The 27,739-nt window shown below is 33.8% G+C and overlaps 3 protein-coding genes across 5 annotated transcripts; 1 reads left to right on the top strand and 2 right to left on the bottom strand.

Annotated features, from left to right (window-relative positions):
• Window positions 1–7,837: 7,837 nt before the first annotated feature.
• On the top strand, window positions 7,838–15,485 carry LOC145587511 (lactoylglutathione lyase). 3 transcript variants are annotated; one of them, XM_081644249.1, is made up of 8 exons: window positions 7,838–7,957; window positions 8,237–8,377; window positions 8,482–8,543; window positions 11,065–11,125; window positions 12,503–12,582; window positions 12,682–12,752; window positions 14,835–14,924; window positions 15,222–15,485. In XM_081644249.1, the coding sequence occupies exons 2-8, from the start codon at window positions 8,276–8,278 to the stop codon at window positions 15,320–15,322; spliced, it is 567 nt and encodes a 188-aa protein (XP_081500375.1). In that variant the 5' UTR covers window positions 7,838–7,957; window positions 8,237–8,275; the 3' UTR covers window positions 15,323–15,485. The 3 variants fall into 3 exon arrangements, with proteins under 3 accessions (XP_081500375.1, XP_081500373.1, XP_081500374.1); XM_081644247.1 differs by lacking the exon at window positions 7,838–7,957 and adding an exon at window positions 7,975–8,128; XM_081644248.1 differs by lacking the exon at window positions 7,838–7,957 and adding an exon at window positions 7,999–8,153.
• A 5,593-nt stretch (window positions 15,486–21,078) lies between these two features.
• Window positions 21,079–22,957, bottom strand: LOC145588582 (serine/threonine-protein phosphatase 7 long form homolog). The gene is made up of 4 exons (XM_081645212.1): window positions 22,086–22,957; window positions 21,899–21,986; window positions 21,371–21,802; window positions 21,079–21,288 (listed from the first exon to the last, which is right to left on the bottom strand). The coding sequence occupies exons 1-4, from the start codon at window positions 22,955–22,957 to the stop codon at window positions 21,079–21,081; spliced, it is 1,602 nt and encodes a 533-aa protein (XP_081501338.1).
• Window positions 22,958–23,090: 133 nt separating this feature from the next.
• LOC145588581 (uncharacterized) lies at window positions 23,091–25,532 on the bottom strand. Its single transcript, XM_081645211.1, has one exon. It carries the CDS (start codon window positions 25,530–25,532, stop codon window positions 23,091–23,093), a length of 2,442 nt encoding a protein of 813 aa, XP_081501337.1.
• Between the last annotated feature and the right edge of the window lie 2,207 nt (window positions 25,533–27,739).

Here is a 27,739-nt window from a genome sequence, read left to right as displayed (position 1 = left end):
TTTATAAGTTATTGTAAAGGGGAGTATTATATAATCTTGAGGCCACAAGCAATATTGGGCCCTGAGTAGTTGCGCTGGCAGCACCAGCTAAGGGTCGGGCCTAATTGGAAATAATTCATTCAAAACCTTAAGAATAGTTTTTAAATTTGTTATTTATATACTTTGTAGGTTTATCCTTTTACTCAGTTTTCTAATTTATGATCTTTTTTTGGGTGTTAATAATATGTCAAATAGAAGGATGTGAATAGGAAAATTAAAGAGTCAAATCACAAATCATGATTTGAATATTAAAGTATAAGAGTACATCACTACGAGTCTGCGACTCACAATTGTAAACATATCAAATACAAGTATTTGTTTATAGATCTCTCGCTAGAACATATTGCGGAAAAATCTAAGTAATAGAATGATACATGCAGTCTTTTCTTTGTATGTTGTAATTGAATTAAATCATTTGGGTGTGAGCTTGTTTTTATATATTTCTAGTAGAAAAAAAAGTATATGGCGCCTCAATAAAACAAATGACTTGTTTGGTTGACAAATAGATGGGAGGAAGTGGAGGATCATGGGATTTGGTAACCTGCGTAGTTGTTACGTTAACAAATAAAACAAAAATGGAGGAAATGAGAATTTATGGAAATATTTCTTACAAAACATAGGAAGTAATTTATGTCCTCATTGGCCAAACAAAATTCATGAAAATTTCAATTTTCCATCATCAAAACCAAACAAATTAAGGAATTTCATGAAGGAAACATTTTTTTTCATGAATTACAGCTTCATGTGAAAAATTAATACTCATGTGAACTAAACAAAACTAGCATGTTTGTTTAGGGGATAAAAGAATAGGGCTAGGGATTTTGGGAAATAAATATAATAATTCATATGTTTGTTTTAAGGGATAGGGATTTAAGAGGGGATGATAGAAGGATTAACCCTCCCTTTATCCCTCTATTTCTATACTTAAGCCCTGTTCTTTTGAGCTTCTGTATAGAGCAGATTTCAGCAAAGCAGACCAGAGCAGATTTCAGCAAAGCAGAGCCGAGCCGAGCATAGCAGATTTCATTATTATTACTATTACTATAACTATAATAATAATAGTAGTAATAATAATAATTATCATCATCATTATTATTATTACTACTACTATTGCTGGAACTGCTACTGCTGCTACTACTGCTACTACTGCTACCACTACCACCACTGTTACTACATACTAATTATTATTATAATAATAATTATTGTTATTAAATATTATTTAATTTATTATTGTTATTATTATTAAAAATAAATAATTAGTATTATCATTAAATATTAGTTATTATATTTAAATATTAATTTTTATTATAAAAAATCAATTATTATTATTATCATGATTATTATTATTATTATTATTATTATTATTATTATTATTAATAAATATTATTATTACTATTATTATCATTATTTTTTTTTTTGAGAAAATATCATTATCATTATTATTACTATTATTATTAAATATTAATTATTGTTATTATTATCAAATATTAATTATTATTATTATTAATATTATAATTATTAAATATTAATTTATTATTATTATTATTTAATATTTATTATTATTATTATTCAAAATTAATTATTATTTTAATTATTAAGTATTAATTATTTATTATTGTTATTATTATTACATATTAATTTTTAATAATAATATTATTATTAAATATTATTTATTTATTTATTAGTATTAGTATTAAATATTCATTTTTAATATATTTTTATTATTAAATATTCATTATTTATTATTATTATTATTAAATTTTAATTATTATTATAATAATTCAATATTTATTGTTATTATTATTAATTATTAATTATTTCTTATTATTATTAAATATTAAATATTATTATAATAATTCAATATTAAGTATTATTTCTTAAGCAGAGCAGAGCAGTGCAGCTCTAAAGAACGGGACCTTAGACAGGACGTTTGGCATGTGAGAATAAGAATGTTGGGAATGTAAAATGGAAGTGGATATGAGAATTGATAAGTGGAAAATTTATTAAATATTCTAAATCTTTTGTTTGACGTATAATTGAGGATAAATTAGGATTAAAGGCCAAATTACTATTATCCTTATGAGGCGTTTGGTATGAGGGATGAGATTAGGTAGAATAAGAAGGTGGAATTGATAGGTGGGATAAGGGTATAAATAAGGCTAGCAATGGATCGGAGGTGGATCAGGTGGAGCTTAATCCACCTTCATCCGCCAACGATCCATCCGTCATCCAACCCATCCATCCGTGTGATCAGATCAAAAGGTTTTTATTTTTTTTAAATTCTACTCCGTAAAAAAAGACCCTCATTTAAGAGAGACCATATATTTTGGAGAAGTGGTCTCTCTATTTTTTTTAATTAAATAAATTAAAAAAAGAGAGATTATATATTTTAGAGAAGTGGTCTCTCCTTTATATTAATTAAATAATTAAATAAGGAGAGACCATTTATTCAAGAAAAGTGATCTCTCCTTCATTTTCATTTCTCTAAGATTGTATCTAAAAGACCATTTATTTGAAATATTAGGTCTCTTGAAACAAAGAGACCATTTATTTAATTAATGGGTCTCTTACTTATGGTCTCTTTGAGCATTTTTGTAGTTGTATCATTTATGTTTCCACAATTTTGGTACAAAGCCGGTCCAACTTATTGATCTTAGGATTCACCTGATCCAAGTCTACAACATGTGCCCTATTCTGCAATAAATCAAGCTCATCCAACAACCTCCCCATGAATTCCAAATCAATATACACTAGTATCACACTACAAGAAAAGGGCCGTTTTGCGACGGAAATAATTCGTCGCAAACTGGCAAAATTCCGTCGCAAAGTGACTTTGCGACGGATTTCCGTCACAGGCATGGCGTCGCTCGAACTTTCGTAGCAAACAGTCCTTTTGTGACGGAATATCCGTCGCAAAACGAATTGCGACGGATTTTGCGACGGAAAGGTAGTTGTAGCTGAAAACAACATTTGCGACGAAAATTCCGTAGCAAGAGGAGTCATTTTGCGACGGAATATTCCGTCACAAATTTTGCGACGGAATGTATTTCCGTCGCAAAATGGATTCTTTTGCGACGGAATAGTCCGTCACAAATTTTGCGACGGAATGTAATTCCGTCACAAATTTTGCGACGGAAATTCCGTCGCAAAGTTATTGTAATTTTAATTTTTTTTTTTTTTTGTATTTTGTTTTTTTTTCCTGGAACCTGTATTCCTGCAATCCTGTTTAATTTTTTTGTATTTTGTTTTGTTTTCCTGGAACCTGTATTCATGCAATCTTGTTTAATAAAATACGTGCATTTAAAATAATTTCAGTCAAAAAGTCCACGCCCTAACATAATTCAAATATATACAACACGTAGCCGTAACTACCAAGTACGGTACATGATATAATTTTTTAAACTACAATGTCATCCATATACAAAAATCGAAAAATGACACCTAACTAAACACAAGCTGGCTGTCCTTGGCCTGCACCACCACCACCACCACCACCCGGGTCGTTCCTGGGGTCTCGAATCTGAGGCTGAATCGTAGAACAAGTGAAAGGAGTGGTCAATCCTGTAAATCTACTGGCTAACTCCTCTAAGAACTCCTTGTTCTTCCTCTCGATTTCAGCCATCCGTTCTGCCACTCGAGCCTCCACTCGAGCATCGAGCTGTTCCGCCACACGGCTATCGATCTGGCTCTCAATTGCTTCCACCCTCTCATTCAACTCCTTGTGGAAGTTTTCCTGCATTTGAGTTATGACCGACGGTACGTATTGGCTGGAAGAACCCGATCCTCGTCCCCTAGATGTGCCGTAGTACAAGTCAGCACCAACACCAAGACCTCTAACACGACCCTTCTTATTACGATCCTCGTCCCCTAGATGTGCCGTAGTTGGGAACCCTGGGTTCTTGATTCCTCCTGTCTGTGTTGGTACGCCTCCTGTAACAAACAAAGGATATACAATGCAGAAATAAAAATAAAGAATGAGAACCAATAGTTTGAGGCTTGATATAGTTCATAAGTGGCAATATAGGTTCACTAGGTCCTAAAACTAGGAAAATTGGGTGAAAATGGGGCGTTTTTGGTTCTAACTTGTCTATTTCTCACATTTGTTATCTAATGAACCTATTTTTGACCTTAATACACCTAACTAACATAGTTACTTGAGTTTGAGGCTTGAAATTGTTTATAAGTGGCAATATAGGTTCACTAGGTCCTAAAACTAGAAAAAATGGGCGAAAATGGGGCGTTTTTGGTTCTAACTTGCCTATTTCTCACATTTGTTATCAAATGAGCTTATTTTTGACCATAATACACCTAAATAACATAGTTACTTGAGTTCGAGGCTTGAAATAGTTCATAAGTGGCAATATAGGTTCACTAGGTCCTAAAACTAGGAAAATTGGGTGAAAATGGGGCGTTTTTGGTTCTAACTTGCCTATTTCTCACATTTGTTATCTAATGAACCTATTTTTGTGACCTTAATACACCTAACTAACATAGTTACTTGAGTTTGAGGCTTGAAATTGTTTATAAGTGGCAATATAGGTTCACTAGGTCCTAAAACTAGAAAAAATGGGCGAAAATGGGGCGTTTTTGGTTCTAACTTGCCTATTTCTCACATTTGTTATCAAATGAGCTTATTTTTGACCATAATACACCTACCTAACATAGTTACTTGAGTTCGAGGCTTGAAATAGTTCATAAGTGGCAATATAGGAAACAAGTGGCTTGAAAATGGGCGAAAACTAGTTATTACCGCAATTTCCTTCGCTCTTTTGTTCGCAGGAACCTTCCCTTTCCCGGGCACCTCCTTGAAGTGTGTATGCAAGAAGAGATCAGGTGCTGATGGAAGCTTCCCTTGATTCTTTGCAATACTGAATGAATTCCTTAACCCCTTTCACGAATCTAGGATCAATAGAATTCCGCCCACACAACCTCTCATACATCCAGCTACGCTCTGTTCGTTTCATTGTCACAACTTCTACACAACTCACGCATATAATCATATCAGTCACAAACAATAGTAGCAAAGTATCAAGCTAAGTTCTTTTCTTCATAAAATCAAACCTACATGAGGTTTTAGATGACATATATCCAGGGGTCCTTATCACTCCAACCTAACCCATCCTTGGACATCTTATCTCACTAGTGAATGTATGCCTAGTGATGAAACACATATAATTAACACACAATTACCCACATTCAAATAAACATACATACACTAACATGTATTTTTAAATTAACATATATTTTAAACTAATCTAACATATATTTTAAACTAATCTAACATATATTTTAAACTAAACTAACATACATTATAAACTAACTAACATATATTTTAAACTAAAATAACATACATTATAAACTAATCTAACATGTATTTTAAACTAAACTAACATACATTAAACTAATTCTAACATTGCAATATATCTTAAAAATTAAACTAATTCTAACATTGCAATATAAATTAAACTACACTACACTAAACACAAGTAATTAAATAATAAAATTTAGTTACAAATTAAATTAAAAAACATAATTAGAAAAAGTTAGGGTTTACATTAAAATTAAATTGAAAACAAAAACAAAGGGGGATAGTGGAATACTCACCGGGATTTGAGGGTGTTGTGGCGGAAATCCGGCTGCCGGAAGGAGGGTGGTGTGGTGGCTGCACACCGCCGGCGAACGGAGGGGCGTGAGTGGGCTTGAACGGAGGGGGTGGCGTGGGTGGGCGTGAGTGCGCGTGAGTGGGAGTGAACAGAAGGGGTGGGCGTTAGTAGGTGTGAGTGGCCGGATTCCGGTCGTTCCGGTGGCGACAGCGGCGGTGAAGTGGCCGGATTTTCTTTCTCTCTCTACGCTTTCCTCTATCTCTCTCTACGCTTTCCTCTTTCTGTTCTTCGTTTTCTTTTTCTCTCTCCTTCAGCGAAACTTCAGTTTTTTTTAAAAAAATTTAAAAACTTTTTGCGACGGACTTTCCGTCGCAGAATCCGTCGCAAAATGTTTTTTTTTTATTTTTTTTTTAATATTGTTTTGCGACGATTATTTCCGTCGCAAACAAACTTTTGCGAGGGAATAAATTCCGTCGCAAACTTTGCGACGGAAATTCCGTCGCAAAAGTTTGTTTCCGTCGCAAAGTTGCGACGGAATTTATTCCCTCGCAAATTAACCCTTTTTGCGACGGAATTGTAGTCCGTTGCAAGGTTTCCGTCGCAAAATGACCTATTTCTTGTAGTGTCATAAACAGCATATGTGACTAGCAATAAGGAATTTGCATTGTTCTTAAGCTGCTTATTCATCTAATTAAACAAATATTCTTCAACATAAAAGCAAGCAAATTATCTATAAAAACCTTCAAAACACAAAATAACAAGCAAATTAACCAACCAAAATCAAAATTCTAAATAAGCAACTTCCTAATGCACTTAAAATCCAAAAAAATCCCCAACTATACAATCAACCCACCAAAAATAAACCAAAATCATGGGAAAAAATTGGGGGAATAACACAAAATAACCAGCAAAAAAACGCAGCAGTAGAAATCCCGTGACTACTAGCAACAATTATCAAATTAGGGCCGACAGTAGTATCATGAAGGACAGGGCACCTATTGGTTAAACCCTAAGGAAATACTAGCAATATATACCAATAAATTTTGCAGAAAATCAATGAAATTTGAGAAATATAAACCCTAAGAAAGAGAAAAGAAAAATTCAGTCGAACAAGAACAAGCAAGTAAAGGATTCAAACCAAAAAGCGACGAAATTGATTTTGTATTAACCCTAGAAATTGAAAAAGAGAAATGACAAGTAATTATGAAATCGAAAATAGGCAATTAAATAACAATTCATGTATTTCAAGATAAAAAAAAATAATATACAAACAATCAAAGTCAAAATTATACAAATTCAACAAAATTCCAACACAAATTCAAGTTCTAGGGTTTCGTTAACAAAAGAATTGATAGATAACAAATCTGTTTATCGAGATAGTTGATTTCAGGAAATTTGAGGTAGGAAAACTGATCTAATTGAGCGAAATCTGGAGATTCGATCGATCAATTTGGGATTTTTTTGGAGAATTTGGGAATGAGAAAGGAGAGAAGAGGGTAGAATTGTTTTTTTTTGGGTTACGGGAAAGTAACGTGATTTGTTTCCCCAGTTTTTACACCGGAAACAAAGTGGTGGAATGGGTACCACCAAGAAACGGTTTAGTGATTAACCAAACGAATTCAAACGGAAATGGTAATCTGTTTCCGTTTCCTTCCCTATGAAAAGCCCACTAAGTTTTTTGGGTGCCCATTGGAACTTGGCACACATGTCGATGCAAAACTTTAACCAATAATATCTTTAATTATTATTAAGTATAAATTATAACGATTAAATACAACTCGATAATCTATACATAGAGATGATTCCAACAAGTACCAACAAGATTATATTATTACTTATGTATAATTCACAAGCATTGATCAAAATAAGTCAAGTGAATAGTGCAAAAAGCCCCAATAAAGCACTTAAAAAACGGAGGGAGTACCAAATAAAGGATACATAGTAAGGGCTTGTTCTTTTGAGCCTAGTTCGACTTTAATCAGTTCAATTCATTTCAGCTTAGTTAATTTCAATAAATCAGAATAGACCCTAATACTTTATTTAATCCATACTTTAGCTTTATCCTATCCTATCTTATCATATCATGTCTTTATCCTATCCTCTTATCCTTAGTAGCAAATATCATTGTTCCTCACACAGTTACACTAAATACCTAATATGAAGTATATCCTATCCTATCCAATCCTTTTATCCTTCTTACATTTGTATCATTATCCCTCGCACCAAACACCCGGTATAAGTAAAAGAGAGAACAATAGATGTAAAATGTTGGTGTGAATTGTGAATTGTGAATTGTGAATTGTGAGATCATCAAGGTAAAACCACCCACCATCACACAACCAGTTATCACTCAAATTAGTCAAATGGCTTCTTCTATATTCATCTCTCGAATTTCCCCTTCGTTAATTCCTAGCTTCACCACCTTCCAATTCTCTGCTAAATTAGCTTCTTCATCTTCTTTCTCTCTCTTCTCTAATCTTACCCAGGTTGAATTAGGATCATCATTCTTCTGTAAAATCAAAACCCTCATTTCAAATTTCTCCATCAATTTTTATAAGTTTTTTATTTTTTTTTAATTATTCAATTTTTTGCAGCAAAGGAGTGGAATTCGATCATTCTCAGTCACTTCATCAATGGCGGCAGCATCATCGGAACCCAAGGAAGCTGTTTCTAACAATCCTGGCCTTCATTCAACACCTGATGATGCTACCAAGGGTTATATTATGCAGCAAACTGTATAGTTCAATCTTTACATTGTGAATTTTGTATTTGATTTGTGATGTTATTGCGTTTAATTTATGAATTTTACTATTATTTTTGGGTTTTTGTTTTTGTTCAGATGTTTCGAATTAAGGACCCGAAAGTGAGTTTGGATTTCTACTCTCGTGTATTGGGCATGTCGTAAGTTCTTTTGCTTGATGATTAACCATAATCTTTGCAATTTCTGTGCTTGGACTGCTTAAGATTTAAAGTTTTGGGAATTTTATGGATATCTTGGTTAAACTTTATTGTAATTATGTTATGCTATGGATTTAAATCATCAATTCATTATTGAACTTCCGCATTTTGTTGTTGATTGTTACTTTGAGTTATCACTGTTATAGGATGATGATATTAGAATAAACTTGAAAAATTAAGGATTTTTTTTGTTTATTTATTTATTTTTTTTAGTTTTGTTTTACAATCAAAATTAATGGTATTAGAATAAACATGATTTTTAAAAATTAATGGTATTAGAATAAACATGATTTTTTTTTTTTTTTTTTTAATTAAAATAAGTAGACGAGTACTATTTTCTAGGGGTTGTTTGGCTCAACAAATTGGAATGGAATGGATTGGGAGGCTGGGAGCCCATACCATAGTGGTATGGATTGAGAATCCTATATCTTGCTACGCCTAAACTTGTTTGGTAGAAAACAAAAAAATGCTTTCTTGTCTTTCTACTTAAGGGGCAAAGAGAAGCGCTTTTGCTACTGAGAAAGCGAACGGTCAGCGCGAAGGTTCAAGACTTAGCCAAGCGTCGGTAGCAAAGCTGACATGTTACTAGGGGCTACCCAGGAGGCAATCAAGATGACAATCCCCTGCGCATCTACTCTGCTGAGCACTTTTCGGGCATAAGATAGCGAAGTTTTAGACTCTCATGAGGGGATCCGGAAATGGAATGAAACTCGTGATTTGATGATTAAAGATCAACCTAGCCAACGTGGCCTATGAAACAACCGGCGCATCAGCCTTTACAGCAGCCTAATTCTTCTCCCCTTGTATCTAGTTAGGGTCTGAATCTAGGGTGGAATGGATTTAGTATCTTAGGGGTGGAGGTGGGTATGAGATTATAGGGGGTTGGAATGGAGTTAGATACCATTAGTATGAGTATAGTGGTAGTTATTTTAAGGATGACTAGTTGACTACTATAGAAACATCCAACAAGGTGGGGCTAATTCATTACTTTTGAAGCGCACAAGTATTATCTGTATCTTGTCACCCTTCAAATGCACAACAAGTTGTAGTCTCATAGGAAGGCATATTAGCTAGTAAGTACCAGTTCTTTTAACCTGACCATCACTATGAATGTAACTACTTAAACAGGAGTTAACCAAACTAGCCAAAGTAAGGACTTCACTATCAATAACAATCCACTAATTTCTGCGACTCCAATCAGATTTGCTACTGCCCATGCTTGGGCTGCAGCAGAGCAGTCTCCCACTGTATGAATATCAGTCTTGATTGCAATGGCACCTGCCACAACCAGCATTTGCACTGGACATATGCTTATTAATGTTACCTCTTATTTGGAAGGCTCCTTTGCAAAGTGTTTAGATAAAGATAAACCTTCCTTTCGAGGGCACCTGTGCATCCCATATCTTCCAGGGCACTGTTACTAGCCATGGTAGAAGTCATACTGCTGTGCAAGTTCCTCCAGCTGCCAAAATGATGTCCAATTCTAAGAGAATAATGACCATCCTTTGTGTAGAGAGCCATCTGCACTGGAAATGTTCTAGTTTGATTGTTGTCCTGTTCATGAATAATATGATGAACTTAGTACAGAACCTGTTTGCTCTTTCTGCATTTCAGGATTTTTGGCATCATGAATTTTGTTTTCCTGGGATTTAGTAAAGTCACCTTCCAATGTTACCTGTATCCTTTTTTCAATTTTGGTGTCAGGTTATGAAGGAGATTGATAAGGGTAGGACAGAGAATTCCAAGAGAGGGGGGGGGGGGGGGTTAGATGAAAATGGATGGAGGTTTTAGAGGACGGTCAGGGTAGGTATGAATATGACAGAGAAAGAGTGAAGCATTATGATTTATGACACTGTAATTGAGATGGATTAGCGTTGCAGATGAATAATGCCTAGTTGCTTATTTGGTTATTAGGAGTGTCAGGAATCACAAAGTAAGAACAATACTTGCTCCTGGGTAACCAAACATATTAATGTAGGTAGTTATGCAAATTATATTGCCTTGCACCTACACTGTAAACTAGTTAGTTTTGTTTTGGGGTTAGAAAATATCATAAACTCAGGTTGAGCGAGTGACAATAGTTGTGCACAATCTTTTAGCTTATGACAAATTATTAGTTTGGCATGGTTGCAACTTCTAAGCAATCCAAGCATCATTAATTTTATTAGAAGTTTTGGTTATTTTGATCTTTTTTCTTTTGATTATATACTGACAGGTGGAACATTTTGGATCAAGTATATTGGTGGCAATAGTTTATTTAGTTAATCGAATCTTAAATTAAAAATTTCTTGGATTGCCTCATTATTTACTAGTATTGATTAAGCTCCTTTGCTTGTGGGTTTTTAACCCCCCCCCCCCCCCCTTTTTTTTTTGCCATTTGTCAATTTGTGGACTTAAAAGATTTCAATCTATGCTTATAAAATTGTTTTCACCAATATTAAAAGTGTATGTACTATATTTGCAGACTTCTGAAGAGATTGGATTTTGCTGAGATGAAGTTTAGCTTGTACTTCATGGGATATGAGGTAATAGGGATGCCTATCTTTGACTAAAGTAATTTGCAGCTTGCCATTTGGTATTTTCCTTATTTTCGAGTATTATTGCCAATAATTTATGTTCTATGCCTTGTTTATATATTCAGCTAGTCCCATTTTTACTGAATTGAAATTATTTTTGTTAAACTTAAATTATTTTTACTGAACTAAAGTTAATTATACTAACCTAAACTAAACTAAAATTATTTTCACTTATTTTCTATTATATTTCTTCTTTAAGGTTACTAATTTTTACTAAACTGAATTTATTTTTCCTAAATTGAAATTATATTTACTGAAATGAAACTATTTTTATTGTATTATTTTTGTAAGGTGAAGTGAACATGACCTTAATCTACTTCAGCTTTGTGTTCTATTTGCATATTATATTTACCGAATATTATTTTTGTAAGGTGAAGTGAACATGACCATAGTCTACTTTAGCTTTATGCATTCTATTTGTTTGTTTATTACCACCTTTTTCTTACCATAAAATGAGAGATTACAAGCATATTATAACAGCTAGGACTTAATAGTCTATTTGGATATGTGCAATTAACTCTTGAAAACACCACATGCCTTACCCAGAAAGGAATTAGTTTTCTCCTAGCAAGCAAATCACTTGATAAGGTGGCTTCCAAGTACTAGTAGTTAGGTAAATTTCTTTCTTGCCACACACTTCATGACTGTTGTAGATTCATTGTGTAGTTGAAACCCTTTATTTCCGGCTCATCTGGACCTCACAAAGTGCTTTTGCTCCCAAAAAAAAAAAAATTTGCAAAGAAAACAACTTCTTAAGAATAGTGTAGTCTTAGAAAAATTGAACGTTCGGTTAGATAGCCAAACTTCTTCATTTTGGAGCATTTTTGGAATTAGTCCTACAACCATACTCAAAAGCGCTCACCTAAAGAGGGATGTTGGCCTTTCATATTGATTTGATACTAAAAAGAAGAATTATTATGGTGGCTTGATCAAATAACATAGAAAAGACTTGTATGAAAAAGAGCCTCGATAAAACACCAAGATATCTTAATAAGTAGAAGCTGAAGCACTAAAGATGGTTCTTATATCTCTTTCTCACAGGAAAGCCTCTGTAAGCCTTTTTAGAACCCACTGCTTGGCTTAGCTCTATCTTAAAATATGTCTGATGGGGAAATGAAAGTGGGTAATTGGGGATAAATCTCTATGAATAAGCATACCTTGATTTCCTTTTCCTCACCTGAACTGTTTTCTCTGTGATGACACAATATTGAAGGTACTTACATTTAGGATGGAACTTGTGTGAGAACCATTTTCATCTTAGAACAAAATTCTTGAATTCAGTCAATGAGCCGTGTCTGTGATTGATGTTTGATTTGCTTGCTGTAGGATCCTTCTTCAGCTCCTAGTGATCCATTAGACCGAACTGTTTGGACCTTCAGTAAGAAAGCTACAGTTGAACTTACTCAGTGAGTGCTATATGTTGCAATTGATGATTCTTCGTAATCAATTGCTTGCTACTACTGTTGCTCTACTTTTTACCTCTAACATGTTGGTATACTTCTCAGCAACTGGGGCACAGAGAGTGATCCTGAATTCAAAGGTTATCACAATGGAAACTCGGAGCCTCGTGGATTTGGTATGATATTTTTCCCTTAAGAGTTTGTCTTGTTTCTTGACTGAGATTCAAAATTTTGAACCCCAGTGGGTTTATTTTATTCTACTCTGTCGGCTGTAGTTCTTTTTTTTTTTTGGAGAACTGGTACAAGATGAGTTGCCAGTATGGTTCATGTACTGTTATTGCATTGTGGTATAACTTTAATAGAAAGTTTATAAAATGATGTCAACCTCCATCTGCTCTTTCTGTGAAACAATTCTTTTATCCCATAAAGAAAGTTGTTTTTAAGTTAATGTAAAATATGAGGGAAAAAGAAAACATTAAAATAATTTGTTAAGTAGGATTGGTTGTAATGAGGTTGGTAAGTTGTGTAGATTAGTAGCTTAGTACAAGGTATTGTTGGAGACAAACTCTTTGTGTTTACTATAATAGAAATAGCAAAACACTTTTTCTCAATGGTGAATTATATGTACTGGGGAAGCTTACTTGTAAGGTTTCTAGATGTTCTCTAGGCGGTTCTGTTTGATGTAATGTTAATCTGAACTTTCCATATAGGTAAGACCACCTCTTGCTAACCACAAAATTCGTAGATTTATGCTTGGTATTAATTAGGGATCAGCAAGACCACTCTTAAGCTCCACAATCTCTATCACCAGAGTCAGATTCTCAGGGCTCTAGTTTGCTTGACAATTTGGTCATTCGGTTAATTTGTGCACCGCATTAGAAGTCAACTACCACATTAGAAGTCAACTACTCTGGCTTCTATGCTTAAAATAGTAGTTTGACAGCTTCTTATATAAGATAATTTTTTGAACTTGTGAAGTTATAGTTTCAAACTTCAAATAGACATTGTTTTCCCTAGGAAAAAGAATTAAAAGTGAAGCTACTTTGTGCTTTGTCCCAGGTCTTTAATTCAAATTAAAATGTGTTTTTGTCGCGATGAAGTTTTTATTAGCCTTATATTTATTTTTCTTTCTTTTACTGATGAAGGTCAATGTACATGAGAATTTATCGAGGCATAATTAATGACTCGAGTTCATTCTACCTTCTTCGGTACAATTTTTTAGTGATGAAGTGATGGTCAATGTAACAAGGACAGAAATTGTTTTATTTTTTTTATTTATAACTTTCTTATCTAAATGCAAAGATCTAGTGGACAACAAGAATCCTAAGACGCAGTGTATAAAAAGGCATGGCTAGGGGCAAGGAGACTTGGTCGTACACTTTTCTCGGTCTGGGTGAGACTAATTTTATTTGGCATACTAGAGGCTCACAACCCTTTTTTTTTCCAAAACTTTTTCTCTTTTTTGTTTAGTGTGCCTCATTTCAATGACCTAAGGCACAAGGAAATCCCTGTTACTTTAGAGCGTCTTGAGTCTCTTTATACATTAATTGATAGCACAGAACTTATCATACAACTTATCATGAGGATTTTTTCCTTATTGGGCAAACTCTGACTAGTGTTGATGGTAGTTATCAATTGAGGCCCCTATGAGACCATTCATACAAAAACTATATTTGCTAAAAGATTTTGGTGCACTTGTCACTCTTTAAATTAAGGGCAAATCCTTGTTCACTATGTAAACGCAAGTGATATTATAAAAAGTTCGAATGATTGATAATGAAATGTGTAAGATTTCCACTTTTAACTCTAATAGTCTAATTAATCTAATATACTATCACTACATATATTTAACTAAATTAAGAAATAAGAACCAAGGAAATGTGGTGAGAGGGATTTCTCCTATTATTCGCTTTTCTTACCAGTCAATAGTTTGGGTTGTGGTTGGTTGATTATGATTGTGGTCATAATTTGTATATTTGGTTGGTTAATGTTAAGAACAGAATTCCTTATTGTTTTGGGGTCCTTGGCCTCATTTTGGCAAAAAAATAATAAAAATAATCTTACATCTGTTTTCTCTTGTTATTTATATCCTGCCCATTTCAAAAATTTTGGATCTGCCCATCTGCCCCTGTTTCAGACCAATTTTCTTTTCCATTTACTGGCCTCATTTTTTCGTAGCTCTTTCTATCCTGATGCATTCAGCTTTGATTTATGTCTGTTAAGTTCTTAGCAACAATATTATGTGTATTTGCTCACAGGGCACATAGGAATAACCGTTGATGACACTTACAAGGCATGCGAGAGATTTGAACAGTTGGGTGTGGAGTTTGTAAAGAAGCCTGATGATGGTGGGTCTTTTATTTCATTAATTTGATCATCTTATAATTATCATATTTTGTTTGAGGAATATAATAACCTGAATTGCTGGCCACTTTTCATGTGTAATATATAATTATATGTTCAGAAAAAAGAAAGCCCTGCGCTTGTGTTTGTCAAAATCTGATCTTTTAAGGTTGAATACTTTGTATGTAGTAAATAGTAATGTGGGTAATATTTTGAGAATGGTGTCTGTTGGTACTACACTAGGATCAGCTATGATACTTTGAATAGTGAGTAGGTTTCTCATTTCGGTGAATATTTTGCAGGCAAAATGAAAGGGATCGCATTTGTAAAGGATCCTGATGGCTATTGGATAGAAGTCTTTGATCTTAAGACAATAAAAAGTGCTGCTGGTGATTTCTCTTGAAGCGTTGTTTCTGGGGCTTTCTGTTACTTTTTTTGTCATACCATGAAGTTTTATTGAAGATATACTATCTCATTTACTTCATGCTATATGCAGTACTGGGATTTTGAGATTCGAATAGCTCTTAATGTTTTGAACTTATTTAAATATGACTGTTATGATTGCACTTAGATTCTCTCTTGAGTAGTTGAGAATCAACAGGTATTTGGAAGGGGCCCATGAAATGTTGTATTAGATTGAGAGAACTCAAAGACGAAAAAGTAATGCTGCCATTGTTGGAACTTCCAAAAAGATAATGGGGAGGTATATATCTCTGGCTAGAAAGTTTTGATTCTGGTCACAAAGTGGGTAGTGGGTTGGATAGCATTGATGAAATTTCAAATTGTTAGTTGAACCAGTACTAAATTGATATATTAAGAACTCTTATTATGAATGTTGCTTGAGGAGCATGGGCCTAAAGAGACTAGGTTTTGGCAGCTTAATCTTGCAAAAATTGAAGTGTTTTAGGTTGTTTAATTGATCGATTATTTCGAATGAATCTAATGTGGTGCTCTCTAGATATTATTTGATGCACTGTTGTTTTCTTTGGCTGCAAGAGCTGAGTGGATTTTTGTAGCAAGTTGTATAGTCTCATGTCATTGATAGCGTGTTAGGCTTTGGTAGCAATTTATGAAGCTGCTACTGAATAACGTAAGGTCCTTAATTTTTGTGCCAAGTGAGATCAATGGGTTATTTGAGGTTGTAGGTATTTCGGGTTCTACTTTTGTTATGTCTAGCAAGTAACAATATCATTTCTAATGGACTGCACGAGTTTGTGTTGGTTCACCAGTATTTCGGCTACTTCTGATTAACCTGTTTCTTCACATCATTGCAGTAGTGAAATTGTGATCAGGTGGTTCATATATATTGGTAAATCTTTATTGAACTATTATTTTTAGAAGCAATATATAGATGTTGCAAGATGGTTGAAGATGGTAGGATCTACTTTTAAGATAGTGTAATCAAAGTTACAAGAACATTTAGGAATTGTTCTAGTTGCTCCTCAAGAGTCCTGCAAGTTTGGGTCCTGGAAGTGGGGCATAGTTGGGTGAAATATTATGATAGTTGAGTGTCTCAATTATCCCAATTGAAGAAATTGATGGCTTTATTCTTCACTTAGAAGTTTAAATTTGTACTACTTTTCTTCTTGTAATACTTCCTTCGTTTATGAGAGATGACCCATAAACTTGGTTTATGTGGGGCTAACTTAAACTTCCAATAAAAAACTAACACATCACCCTAAGTCAAAAACAAAGACAGGGAAAAATGGGAGGGAAATAATTTCATGACGGTACTAATTTTGGCAGACTTTTTCGCTCCTTCATTTTTTGGCACTCAAAATTTATTGTGTTACTAAACAATTATATTATGATACTAATAAATAAAATTTGTAACTAGAATTAATAATGTAGTCATTAATGAATAGAGAGATTTTTTATAAGAATTGGATATATATCATTTGATAATATTTCTTAAATTACAAATCAAAAAAGTATTATGAAAACACTTGTGAAATTCTTTTTTAATGCTCTTTCCATATTGATATATTTTCAAAAAATTTAAATAGTTGGACAATTTTAACCTTACTATAATTTTGTATTTTACCTTTATTTTTTACTCTCGATACCAATAAACATCGGTTTGTTATCCAAAATGAATTTAGTTGAAGGGCTAAACTAAAATAGTGAATGGTTAAAATCAAATACTGGAGGGTTAAAAAAATTTCATTTAGAATACAACAAATACTTATATATGCGAATTAAATAAATATTTTTTTTAAAATATATTATTTATAAAACTTAAAATTTTAATAATTTGGAATCTTTGTTTATATCTTGTAAGTAGATTTCTAACTAATTTTCGTTTCATTATTACATAATAATTAGTGAAGGGTTAAAATCAAATAGAGGGGGGTTAAAATATATAACATTTGAAATACATAAAGTAGTTATCGGTTACTAATAAATATAGCGTTATGTGAAACAAAAGTTTCAAATAACATATTAATACTTCCTCCGTTACATTCGCAACTTTAGAATTTTTTATTTCACATCAATAATACCCCAAAGTTTGGTCGAATATTGTTTGTAATACTAATAATCTAATATGATCTTATTTCTTAATATTAGATAATCGGTTTCTCCAAGGCAAAAAAATTATTAAACTTGTAGCGAAACATACTAATCACTTGTTATTTTTAAAAATGAAATGATGCTTCTTTATAATAATACAACTACTAAATATTAATCAATTGTTTTACCAAAAAGTGAAATTACACTGTTAATACTAGATGATAATTTATTATTAAAACACAATTATTAATATTGTAATATACAAATACTAGCTAACACTTGATTAGCAAATAGTGAGATTATACAAAAATAATCATTTTAAAAATATAATAGTGAAGGGTTAAAGTAAAATGGTTGAGGGTTATAATAAAATAATTTTGGATTACAAATAATAGTTATCGGTTACTAATAAATATATAATTTTGTCAAAAATTAAAGGATTTAAAAATGCAAAATAAGTAAAAATTTTAAAACATATTAATTTATAATACTTAAAATTTTCGAAACTTTGTTTACATCTTGTAAGGACATTTTCAACTAGCATTACAATTGTTATTTTTTAAAAAGTGAAATTATGCTCCTTAATATTTTTTTTTTTTTTTGAAACAATGCTCCTTAATATTAATTCTACTACAAACATGTCTTAAAACTTACAAGTGTTGCATCAATAACCAAATTTGGGGAATATTCTCCATGTTAACATCTTCATACTTTATATAAAATTTTTTATTATGAGATCTTCATACTTCATATATAATTTTTTATGAGATCTTCATACTTTATATATATATATATATATATATATATATATATATATATATATATATATATATATATATATATATATATATATATATATATATATATATATATATATATATATATATTATGAAATCTTCATATTTTGTTTTTTAATATAGTATACAGTGCCATTATTGAAAAACTATAATATAGATTTTGAATACTAATTATATAATTGATTTTATTGTAATCTAATTAATGAATACTATTTAAATAATTATTGTTACCAAATAAATTAGAAACTTACAATCGTTACAACCCGTTTTATTTTTAAGAAACCTGATTTTTTTTCCTTTGTTTTAATTTCAATTTTAATTATCAATTAATTAACTCCAAAAGTTTCATATATAGAAAAGTTTGATTAAGATTTAATGTATTGTCATTGTGAATAATCCAATGTTGTCTAACATCTGTTACTAGTCAATAATCTAACTTGACATTCATACTCCGATGTTTAAAATCTGAAAAACTGTTCTTAAAAAAACAAAATTACAATCTGGAAAATTAAAATTGAAGAACATTGGAAATAATGAAATTTCAATTAATATAATATTGTACGATTCGATTGAATAACTATATGGTATAACATAATTTTTCTTCAATACAAAGAAGCTAATATATGTATGATCTTAAAAAAAAAAAAAACCATTCCTTTTTTTCTAGTTTTGAACATAAGATTCATACAAATCAAAATAAGAAAAAAAAATTCACAAACCAGATCCGTAACACAACGATAAATGAGATATAATTAAAAAAAATTGTATAACATAACATTGTATATGTATTCATACGAATTTATGAAAAAACAAACAAATTTTCAAGCAACTCAAGCAAAAGATCTAGAATTTTTTTTTACAAAAAATATACAAGAACATGAAGAACATTAGAAAAGAGAGAAGAGAAAAAAAAAATCAATCCGCTAAAAATCAAACTGAAAAAAATTTAAGCCAAATATAGTAAGAGGAGAATAACTCTTGCAACATGAACAACATTATATAAAAAAAAAGTAAAATTATATTATAGAAAAAATTTGAAAAAAAAAACATATCAAGAACTTGAAGAACAATGGAAGAGAGAAAAGAGAAAAACTAGACAAAAAAAAAAAAAAAAAATCAGCCAAAAAAAAAAAAATGAGAGGAGAGAGAGTGGGGTGGTTGGGAATGTGGGTGCATTGATTTTGCCTAGAAAAAATAAATCAGATTTGAAATTTTGGTTTGAATTTATAATGAAATGTTTAAAAATAATATTTTTGGGGTCCAAAATATTTACCAACCATATCATGCCATGTCATTAGTTTATATATGTTCCAAACACGGTTTACGTGTAGCCTTTACTTCGTTTCTTCATATTTTCAACACTTTGAATTTAGCACCATTCATGTGCAGAGTACCAAGTTTGACCACATATTTTTGGTGGTTTTAGTACATTTTAATTGGTTGAAGCTACTACTAGAAATGCCGCACCAATCATAGGCTTCCTATAGGGAAAATGTAATCCCCCGTATTTTTAAATATTATATAAATGAAATTTTATTTTATTTATAATATTTATTTGTATTTTTCCGAAATTTAATTTTAAAAGTTTTAAATTATTAATTTGGGTCGAAATTATTTTGGTACAAATTATTTTATGCACTTTCATTTTACAATTTATGTCCAAACAAGCAAAGCCTAATCCATTGTTATCCACTTAATTGGCCCATTAATTTTATGAGGCCCAATATTCCTATTTATCCTACAATTCTCTCTCCTATAAATACCCCATACACCCCTAAAATTTTCCCCACACAAAAGGTTAGTCTTTATGAGCTCTTTCCCACAATAATGTTGGGAAAAACTCCAATTCCCTAAATACAGTCCCTTTTTTTTATTATTCCTACATTACCGTCCACGCAAGCAAGTTCAAGCAGACCGATTTTTTTTTACAGGTTCAATGACAAACCGCTACTTCAAGTAGCGGTTTTTAATAGAGAAAACCGCTACTTGAAGTGGCGGTTTTTAATAAAGTAAACCGCCACTTGAAGTAGCGGTTTTTAATAAAGAAAACCGCTACTTGAAGTAGCGATTTTGGAATTAAAACCGCTACTTCAAGTGGCGGTTTTCTTTATTAAAAACCGCCACTTCAAGTGGCGGTTTCTACTGAATACATTTTAAAAATAAAATCTGTAATTGCATAATACACTATAATAACCTGCATCATTTAAACCTGCAAAAAGTTCAATTTCAATCTGCAAAGCAACCAAATCACACACACTCCAATCTCATCCATCACGAGAATAAATTATCAACAAGCATTGTTTGATCTAAAATCCAATCATAATTCAAGTAACTTTACAAGAAATGTCCATTAACCAAATTCCAATCAATCAACATTTGCAAAATATGTATAATAATGTTAGCAAAACAATCTCAATCTCTACACCTAACTTGTACGTTGCTTCTTCCCAAGAAGTGATGATGAAGATGGCAAAGCAGACCCGTCCTCTGGAATGTCATGTAGAGAAACTCCACCCCGAGAGTAAGTAGTACCTCGGCGTCGAACTCTGTTATAATGGCGCTGCACTAGTGGAGGAGATGTGACAATAGTATGCTGTGGTGTAGAAGTAGCTGATATAGGTGTTATAAGGGGTGGCGGAGGGGAAGGGGGATGAATAGAAGGAGGAGGAGTACAAAGTGTAGGTGTTATAGTAGGAGTAGGAGTACGTAAGGGAGGACGCATAATAGGAGAAGTACGAAGTGTAGGTCTCACAGTAGGAGCAGGAGTACGTAAGGGAGGCCGCACAATAGGAGAGGGTGCACGAAAGGCACGTGAAGTTTGACCACCATGATGAGGTGGTGGTCTGATCGGTTAAGTGTACACAGAAGAAGAAGAAGAAGATGACACTTGAGGTTGCTCAATAAGGCGTGAATGTCCAACCCTAGATAAGCTCTGGCCATAAAATGTAGTAAGACTTCGTATGGTCTCAATGGCAAAAGGTAAAGCCTTATCTGCAGGCAAATCAGAAATGGTCTCTGTAGCTCTACATAGCCTCGTGTGCATTTCAGCAACTACATGAGCCTACATTAAACATCCAATGTCAGTACAATGAATTAAACAACTAAACAATTACATTGAAATAAAAATGAAATGAAGTTCATACGAGTAAGAGGTCGGAGGTGGATGGCTGGTAATGATTCGGTGGACGAGACTGTGAAGGCGGAGTAATAATAAGCCTGGTGATACGACGATACCAAGCTAGGTACTCTGTCATAACTGGTGACGAGGATCCGGTAAACGGATTACCCTGAACAACCAATGCCTCTCGTCGGCTCCATTCCTGCACATGTGTGGAATGTCGAGACTCCCAGTTACTCTGTCCCCTCCAATCCTTCTTGTGTAGAGCATCACCTGTGTCAACTTCCTGTGGGATCGATTGCTCTAACCCGAACTGACTCATGACTCTGTCTGGTACATGTAACTCAATGACATCAAAGCAAATTAATGGGGATCGTGTATGCCAAATATGAGTGTCAGAGCGACAAATCTCTGGTAGTCGCTCCATCACAACCTCGGTATATGGCTGCCAAACCATCTGTTTCACAACACATGATTGTTATTAGTAATAAATTGGCATAACTATAATACGTGAATTTTAACAAATAGGGAGATATTGAAGAACTTATTGTACCTGGTCCTCACGCTGATGGTCAAAAGCATCTCGATAATATGGAAGTCCAGATGCTGTATGTGCACACGAAAGGTGTACACGAAGCCAACTGTAAATTACATAATTAAATTACTTATTTATTAAATTCCATCTTTTAAGAAAAAGTCAAACAATACACTACCTGCACGCAAGAGAGTCAACACCTCACACATGTTGTGTCCCTAAAATGTCTCCCTCCTCCTGAAGGTCCTCCTGAGGTGGGTCACGAGCCCCCCGTACGTAGGGTCGACCAATGCAGATGTGCTCCCACGACCACAACTGCAGGAGGATGAGTGCACCTCCAATCTGACATGCTCCTCTATGACATGCTCGACACAATTGACGATACAAAAAAGCAAGAGTTGCACTCCCCCAACTGTAGGTCGAAGCTGTCTCCCAATCTTTGAGTAATGGGAGATAGTAGAGTGACACAGCGTCGCCACTCTTATCGGAGAAGAGGATGGATCCCATGAGAGCTAAAATGTAAGCTCGACTATATTGCTGAATCACCATGTCATCCGCTCTTTCTGGTACCACCGAGAAATGTCGTCTCAGCCACATTAACTTCAAAGTGGATCCTTCTAAATAAGGCTTCCCCTTCTCATTAAGACCGGGTCGAACTCCAAGTAACTCCTCAACGATATCATGCCAACTCTCACGTGGAGGAGGACCAGTGACCGGTGGACCATGGACTCTCAAGCCTAGCAAAACTACGACATCCTGTAAAGTAATAGTGGCCTCTCCTACCACAAGATGAAAAGTATGTGTCTCCTGTCTCCATCTCTCAACCAACGCCGTAAGTAGAGAACGATACAATAAAATCCCTCCACCAGCTAGCCTGTGCACACCATAGAATCCAACACGCTTCACATAATCTAATACCTCACCATCTACCTTCCAATCACGTGCTAAGCCGAATACATGCTCTCGAACTGACAGAACTTTATCTTCTATGCCACTCCAAACATCGTGACTCCTATGGGAAGTTTGCAACCGTAACACTAATGGATCAATTGGTCCTTGTTGAATCACCGGCTCCATGAGAACTGCAAATGAATACAGCACTTAATTATGTTAGCATGTGTGAGGAAAAAAAATAATAAGGCATGAATAAATAATAAAATCATAAAAGTAATAAGCATGTATAACGCAATTCAACAATAACTAGGCAACATTACCCAGATGATCCAACACTACTAGTAACTGTAGGACATGTCTTTTTGTTATGTCCTTGTCGTCGACAAACACTACATTCCTTCTTGACAATATAGGGACGCTCATCCATTTCATTACGAATTCTAGTTGAATGTCGACCTAGGCCTCTTTTTAGATCTGGATTAGCTAAAACTATTGGTCCATTATATGGGGTCCAATGACAAGGATCAGGAACAGGAAAGAAACATTTCAAGTATGAAAGTCTATATTCGGTTGTCTTGAAAGAAGAGTCAACAAACTCAAAATGTGAAAGGCTTCGTTGTCGACAAACTGCTAGTACATGAGAGCATGGCAACTTGTATATTTTCAACTTTTCACAAGTACAGGTCTTCCGAAACAAATTCACAGTATGAGTTTTCCCTCCTTTACCCGCCTTTCTACTCCCACGACCAATAGTAACTTGATACAACCCTACGTCAAAATCATAACCTTCAACCCGATGATGCATAGCTTTCTCCATGTTGGCCTCTATTGTCTTTGTTGCCTTCTCAGAAAAATCATGACCTTCATCAAGCCTCTTTTTACCCCTACTACGTCTAGTTGCGGAGTAGGAGTTAACTCGATGGAAGGTCATTTGTACTAAGGCGGTTATCGGTAGACATCGAGCCCCTTTCAAGACCCCGTTGAAAACTTCTGACATGTTAGTAGTTTTCACGCCAAATCTAAAACCACCATCATGGTGGATGGACCACTTATGGTACGGAATCTCCATCAAGTAACGACAAGCCTCAACATTCAAGCCACCGATTCTACCCATAAAGTAATCAAACTTATGCTTCTGCCTAGCATCGGCCGCTTTCCCAAAAAGGTTCTTCACAACAACACTTTTAAATTTGTTGTTCACATTGGAAGCTAAGTGTCGGGTGCAATATTTGTGGTACGCATAAGGCTGCTCCCAACTGCTACCAACCTCTTCCATTGCTGCTAAGATCCCAGCATGCCTATCAGATATGACACAAAGCCCTTGCCTATCAGTAACCCTAGCTCTAATACAAGCCATGAACCAAGACCAACTATCATTGTTTTCTCCTTCGACAACAACAAATGCAATGGGGAATAGTTGAAAATTGGCATCAGTTCCCATAGCAATAAGTAGAGATCCTTTGAATTTTCCATATAAATGAATCCCATCAATGGTGATGAGGGGCCTACAATGACGAAATCCTTCAATCGATGGCCTGAACGCCCAAAAAACTCGTTGGAAAAAATACATCGATTGATTTGTAGTCGGTATTAGCTTCCACTCAACCACGGTCCCAGGATTTGATTCCCTCAATGCTTGCATGAACTTAGGCAACTCTTGATATGAACTCTCCCAATCCCCATAAATTACTTTTATTGCCTTTTCCTTTGCAAGCCACACTCTCTTGTATGTTATCGAAAACTGAAACTTCTCTTTCAAAAGTTGCACTATTGTCTTGATTTTCAATGAAGGGTCAACACAAAAGACATCTAAAAGAGAATTGCAAACAAATTCAGAAGTGAGTAGTTTATGATCCACTGAGTCAATGTTACCAACACAATTACTTGCATGAGGGCCGTTGAACCGAACAATTTTGAAAGTGGGAAGTGCTGGATCTTTTACTCCTCGAAGCCTCCACGGGCAACTACATTGTGCTTTCCTCTTAAACTCAACAACATATTTCTCTGGCTCTGACTCAACAACTCGAATTATTTGATTTCTAGTTATTGAGTACGACTTCACAGCATCCTTCAATTGCTGCAATGAGTCAAACTGTTGTCCAACCTCAAATTCTCCCTCGGTATTGTATGTCTCATTTCTCACCCAAGTCATCCATGAGTTATTCAAAAGTGGATCAACTTGTGGCACTTCATTGAAATCTTGTGTGGGAGCACTTTCTTTGATCGCTTTATCACGAGCTTCTATTATATCTTCATCATCATCTTCGTTAGTATCATTCATCTCAACGTCCCCAAAAACATCAACATTGTTTGGGTTAAGAGAATCAAGAATGCCTTGTTGTTGTGTGCTTGTTGAGGCTCCAACGGTTGGTGATGATGTTGGAGACCTAATCTCCGAAAGATGTTCAGTGACATATTGATCGTCAACAAGAATTCTTGTGAATGACCCCCTCCCCACACTTTGATTAGTAAGGGGAATAAGTTTCTCCATGCTACAAGAGGAATCCATTTCAAGAAAGGAACCAATATCAGTTTGCACAACTGATTGCTTTGGAACTTGTTCAATGTACAATTGCATTGCAACAGAAGATGTCTGAGTCATAGCAATCCACATAGCTTTAATAGCATTATCGTCATTCAAAGGAATTGCGACATATGCCCCACTCATAGGATACCTCATAACCACCTTCAACTCCACAAATCTAGAATCAATACTCAACTCCTCATATACCTTGGTCAAAACTTGTGAATATGTCATCCCCGGTTTAACAAAAATAAATTTTTGATTTCCTCCCCTATAAGCTACATCACCTTCTTTCTGAATAATTTCCCCACCCCAATAGCAATAAAGAGGATAGTTTTTTGGTACCTCCATATTTTGTTCTAGATAACAACGTAATTATTCAAAGGCATTAGTTTTGCAATGTAATATTTGATAACAACATTATTAGTACAATTATTCTAAATATAAATAATAAACACTTTAACTTGGGATTCCATATTAAACACTATAGAAATTGCAACTGAAGAGAATTTGGAACTTTCTACTCTACCATTTCCCACTTTTGTCATTAGAGTACTGTAAGGAATTCTATCTACTAGAGCATTATGTATCCCTTTCATGAATTAGTTCATAAAACATTGCTTTAAGCCTTTAACCTTCTTTGCTCCATGTCTATTTTGTTCTGACATAAACTTCATCCAGACTATAAGCTTAGCATACACTTTAGAATTGACAAACCACAAAACTAACTCAGCTCAAATCAACAACTACTTTTTTTAGAGAAAAGGAGACTTATATTAATACTTAATCATCCACCACAAGTTTGATAGTGCTGCTATAGCAGCTACAACAAAACCAAATAACTAGTTCACCAAGGAAAAACACATATTCCAAATCAACAACTACAACTTACAGGTTTGTTTTCTTTTTCCATAAAGTGACACAAATCAACAATAGAATATGATACAATCAAAAGTCAATGGTCCCAACAAATTAAAAGAATATGATATTATATAGGTACAAAAGTATGTATTTAAGTAGTATGCATATGGTCCCATGTTGTAATTGATAGAGGTTGCTAATATACATACTCTAACAATGATTAATATTAAATTAACAACACTAATCTACAAATAAGAACACCCAACCCAAGACTAATTCAAACTATTATTCCCCATTATTCACAAAACCCATTGCGTTTTTCTAACATCAACGCTACTTCGATTGAAAAAGAAAACAGTAGCAGCGAAAGAGTTCAATAATTTTTAACTTCAACACTAAAACTATCCAAAGTAATCACAAATTGTCAAACACTATGAATATAGCATAGATTTACAATAAAACAACAAATAAATTTGATAATTGAATTAAAATAAAATTAGGGCATTCAAAGTAGTTCAACTGCTTAAATACATACCAAAATTCAGAAACAATTGAGCGTCGTACACTTAAAGACAATCCAGTATCTGAAACTCGGCGTCGGCGATTTGCGGTGGTGGGTACGGAGACGGCGGCGGTAGCGGCGGCTGTGGGTCCCTCGCAACTTCGCAGATGGTTGTTCAAACATTTTTTTTTTAATTTTTCGTGACTTGTTTACTGGAGGAAGTAAAAAGTAATTTAAACTTACTTTATACAAAACCGCTACTTCAAGTAGCGGTTTACTGATAAAATAACCGCTACTTCAAGTAGCGGTTTTAAATTAGACACCGCTACTTCAAGTAGCGGTTTTCTAATAAACCCGTAAAAAAAATTAATTTCTCTGAACCGGTGACGTGGACGGTACGTTGGGAATTAAATATAAAGGGACTGTATTTAAGGAATTGGAGTTTTTCCCAACATTATTTTGGGAAAGAGCTCAGTCTTTATTTCTATTCCTCTTATTTTCTTTTTCTTTTCTTTTCTTTTTTTTTTTCCTTTTCCTTTTTTTTCTTTCTTTTCTTTTTCCCGTTATTCCTCCTTATGTGAGACTTCTCACGGCACTACTCTGCTGCTACTGTTCACCACCAGCTGTTGCCGGTCGTCGGGAACGCCGGCCACCTGATCTCGGCGCCGCTGCCACCCTGCCAGCAGCCGCTCCTTTTCTCCTTCCTCTTTTGTCTTATTTTGCTTAATGTGTATTAAATAATTTTGGATTTGATTTTAATTGTTTGAAATTAGTTTTATTAGTATGAAAATTATATTTTGGGTGTTTAAATTCATATTTTCAGATTATATAATGATGTTTTAATTTTTTAGATTTTGTAATTATAAAACCTTGGGTTTTAATTTATTTAATTTGGGATTTTAGGGTTCTAATGATCAATTATTGGGGCTTTTGTGTACTTAGTGTTTTTGATTGATGATTGAGTATAAAAGTGATGTGTTGACGAAGTTTTGAAGGGTTTTTAATTAATCTAAAGTGCTGGAAATAATTTCTAAGTACTACTTTTGATGTTTTATAAAGAGGGTTTCACCCATTAAAA

Source organism: Chenopodium album, chromosome 17 (genome assembly GCF_948465745.1).
Source record: "Chenopodium album chromosome 17, dcCheAlbu1.1, whole genome shotgun sequence".
In the NCBI taxonomy this organism is placed as follows: domain Eukaryota; kingdom Viridiplantae; phylum Streptophyta; class Magnoliopsida; order Caryophyllales; family Amaranthaceae; genus Chenopodium; species Chenopodium album.
Note: the sequence above shows the minus strand (reverse complement) of the source record. Positions and strands in the feature narration are given on the sequence as shown.

Excerpts from the sequence above, each read along its gene's own strand:
- LOC145587511 (XM_081644247.1), top strand. The coding sequence starts at position 8,006 with ATGGCTTCTTCTATATTCATCTCTCGAATTTCCCCTTCGTTAATTCCT. Across the intron at positions 8,378-8,481 it reads GTTATATTATGCAGCAAACT|ATGTTTCGAATTAAGGACCC; the intron begins GTATAGTTCAAT and ends GTTTTTGTTCAG. Across the intron at positions 12,583-12,681 it reads GCTACAGTTGAACTTACTCA|CAACTGGGGCACAGAGAGTG; the intron begins GTGAGTGCTATA and ends TATACTTCTCAG.
- LOC145588582 (XM_081645212.1), bottom strand. The coding sequence starts at position 22,957 with ATGGAGCCGGTGATTCAACAAGGACCAATTGATCCATTAGTGTTACGG. Across the intron at positions 21,987-22,085 it reads ATTTTAGGGACACAACATGT|TTGGCTTCGTGTACACCTTT; the intron begins GTGAGGTGTTGA and ends TGTAATTTACAG. Across the intron at positions 21,289-21,370 it reads CCACCTCCGACCTCTTACTC|GCTCATGTAGTTGCTGAAAT; the intron begins GTATGAACTTCA and ends TGTTTAATGTAG.
- LOC145588581 (XM_081645211.1), bottom strand. The coding sequence starts at position 25,532 with ATGACATATTCACAAGTTTTGACCAAGGTATATGAGGAGTTGAGTATT.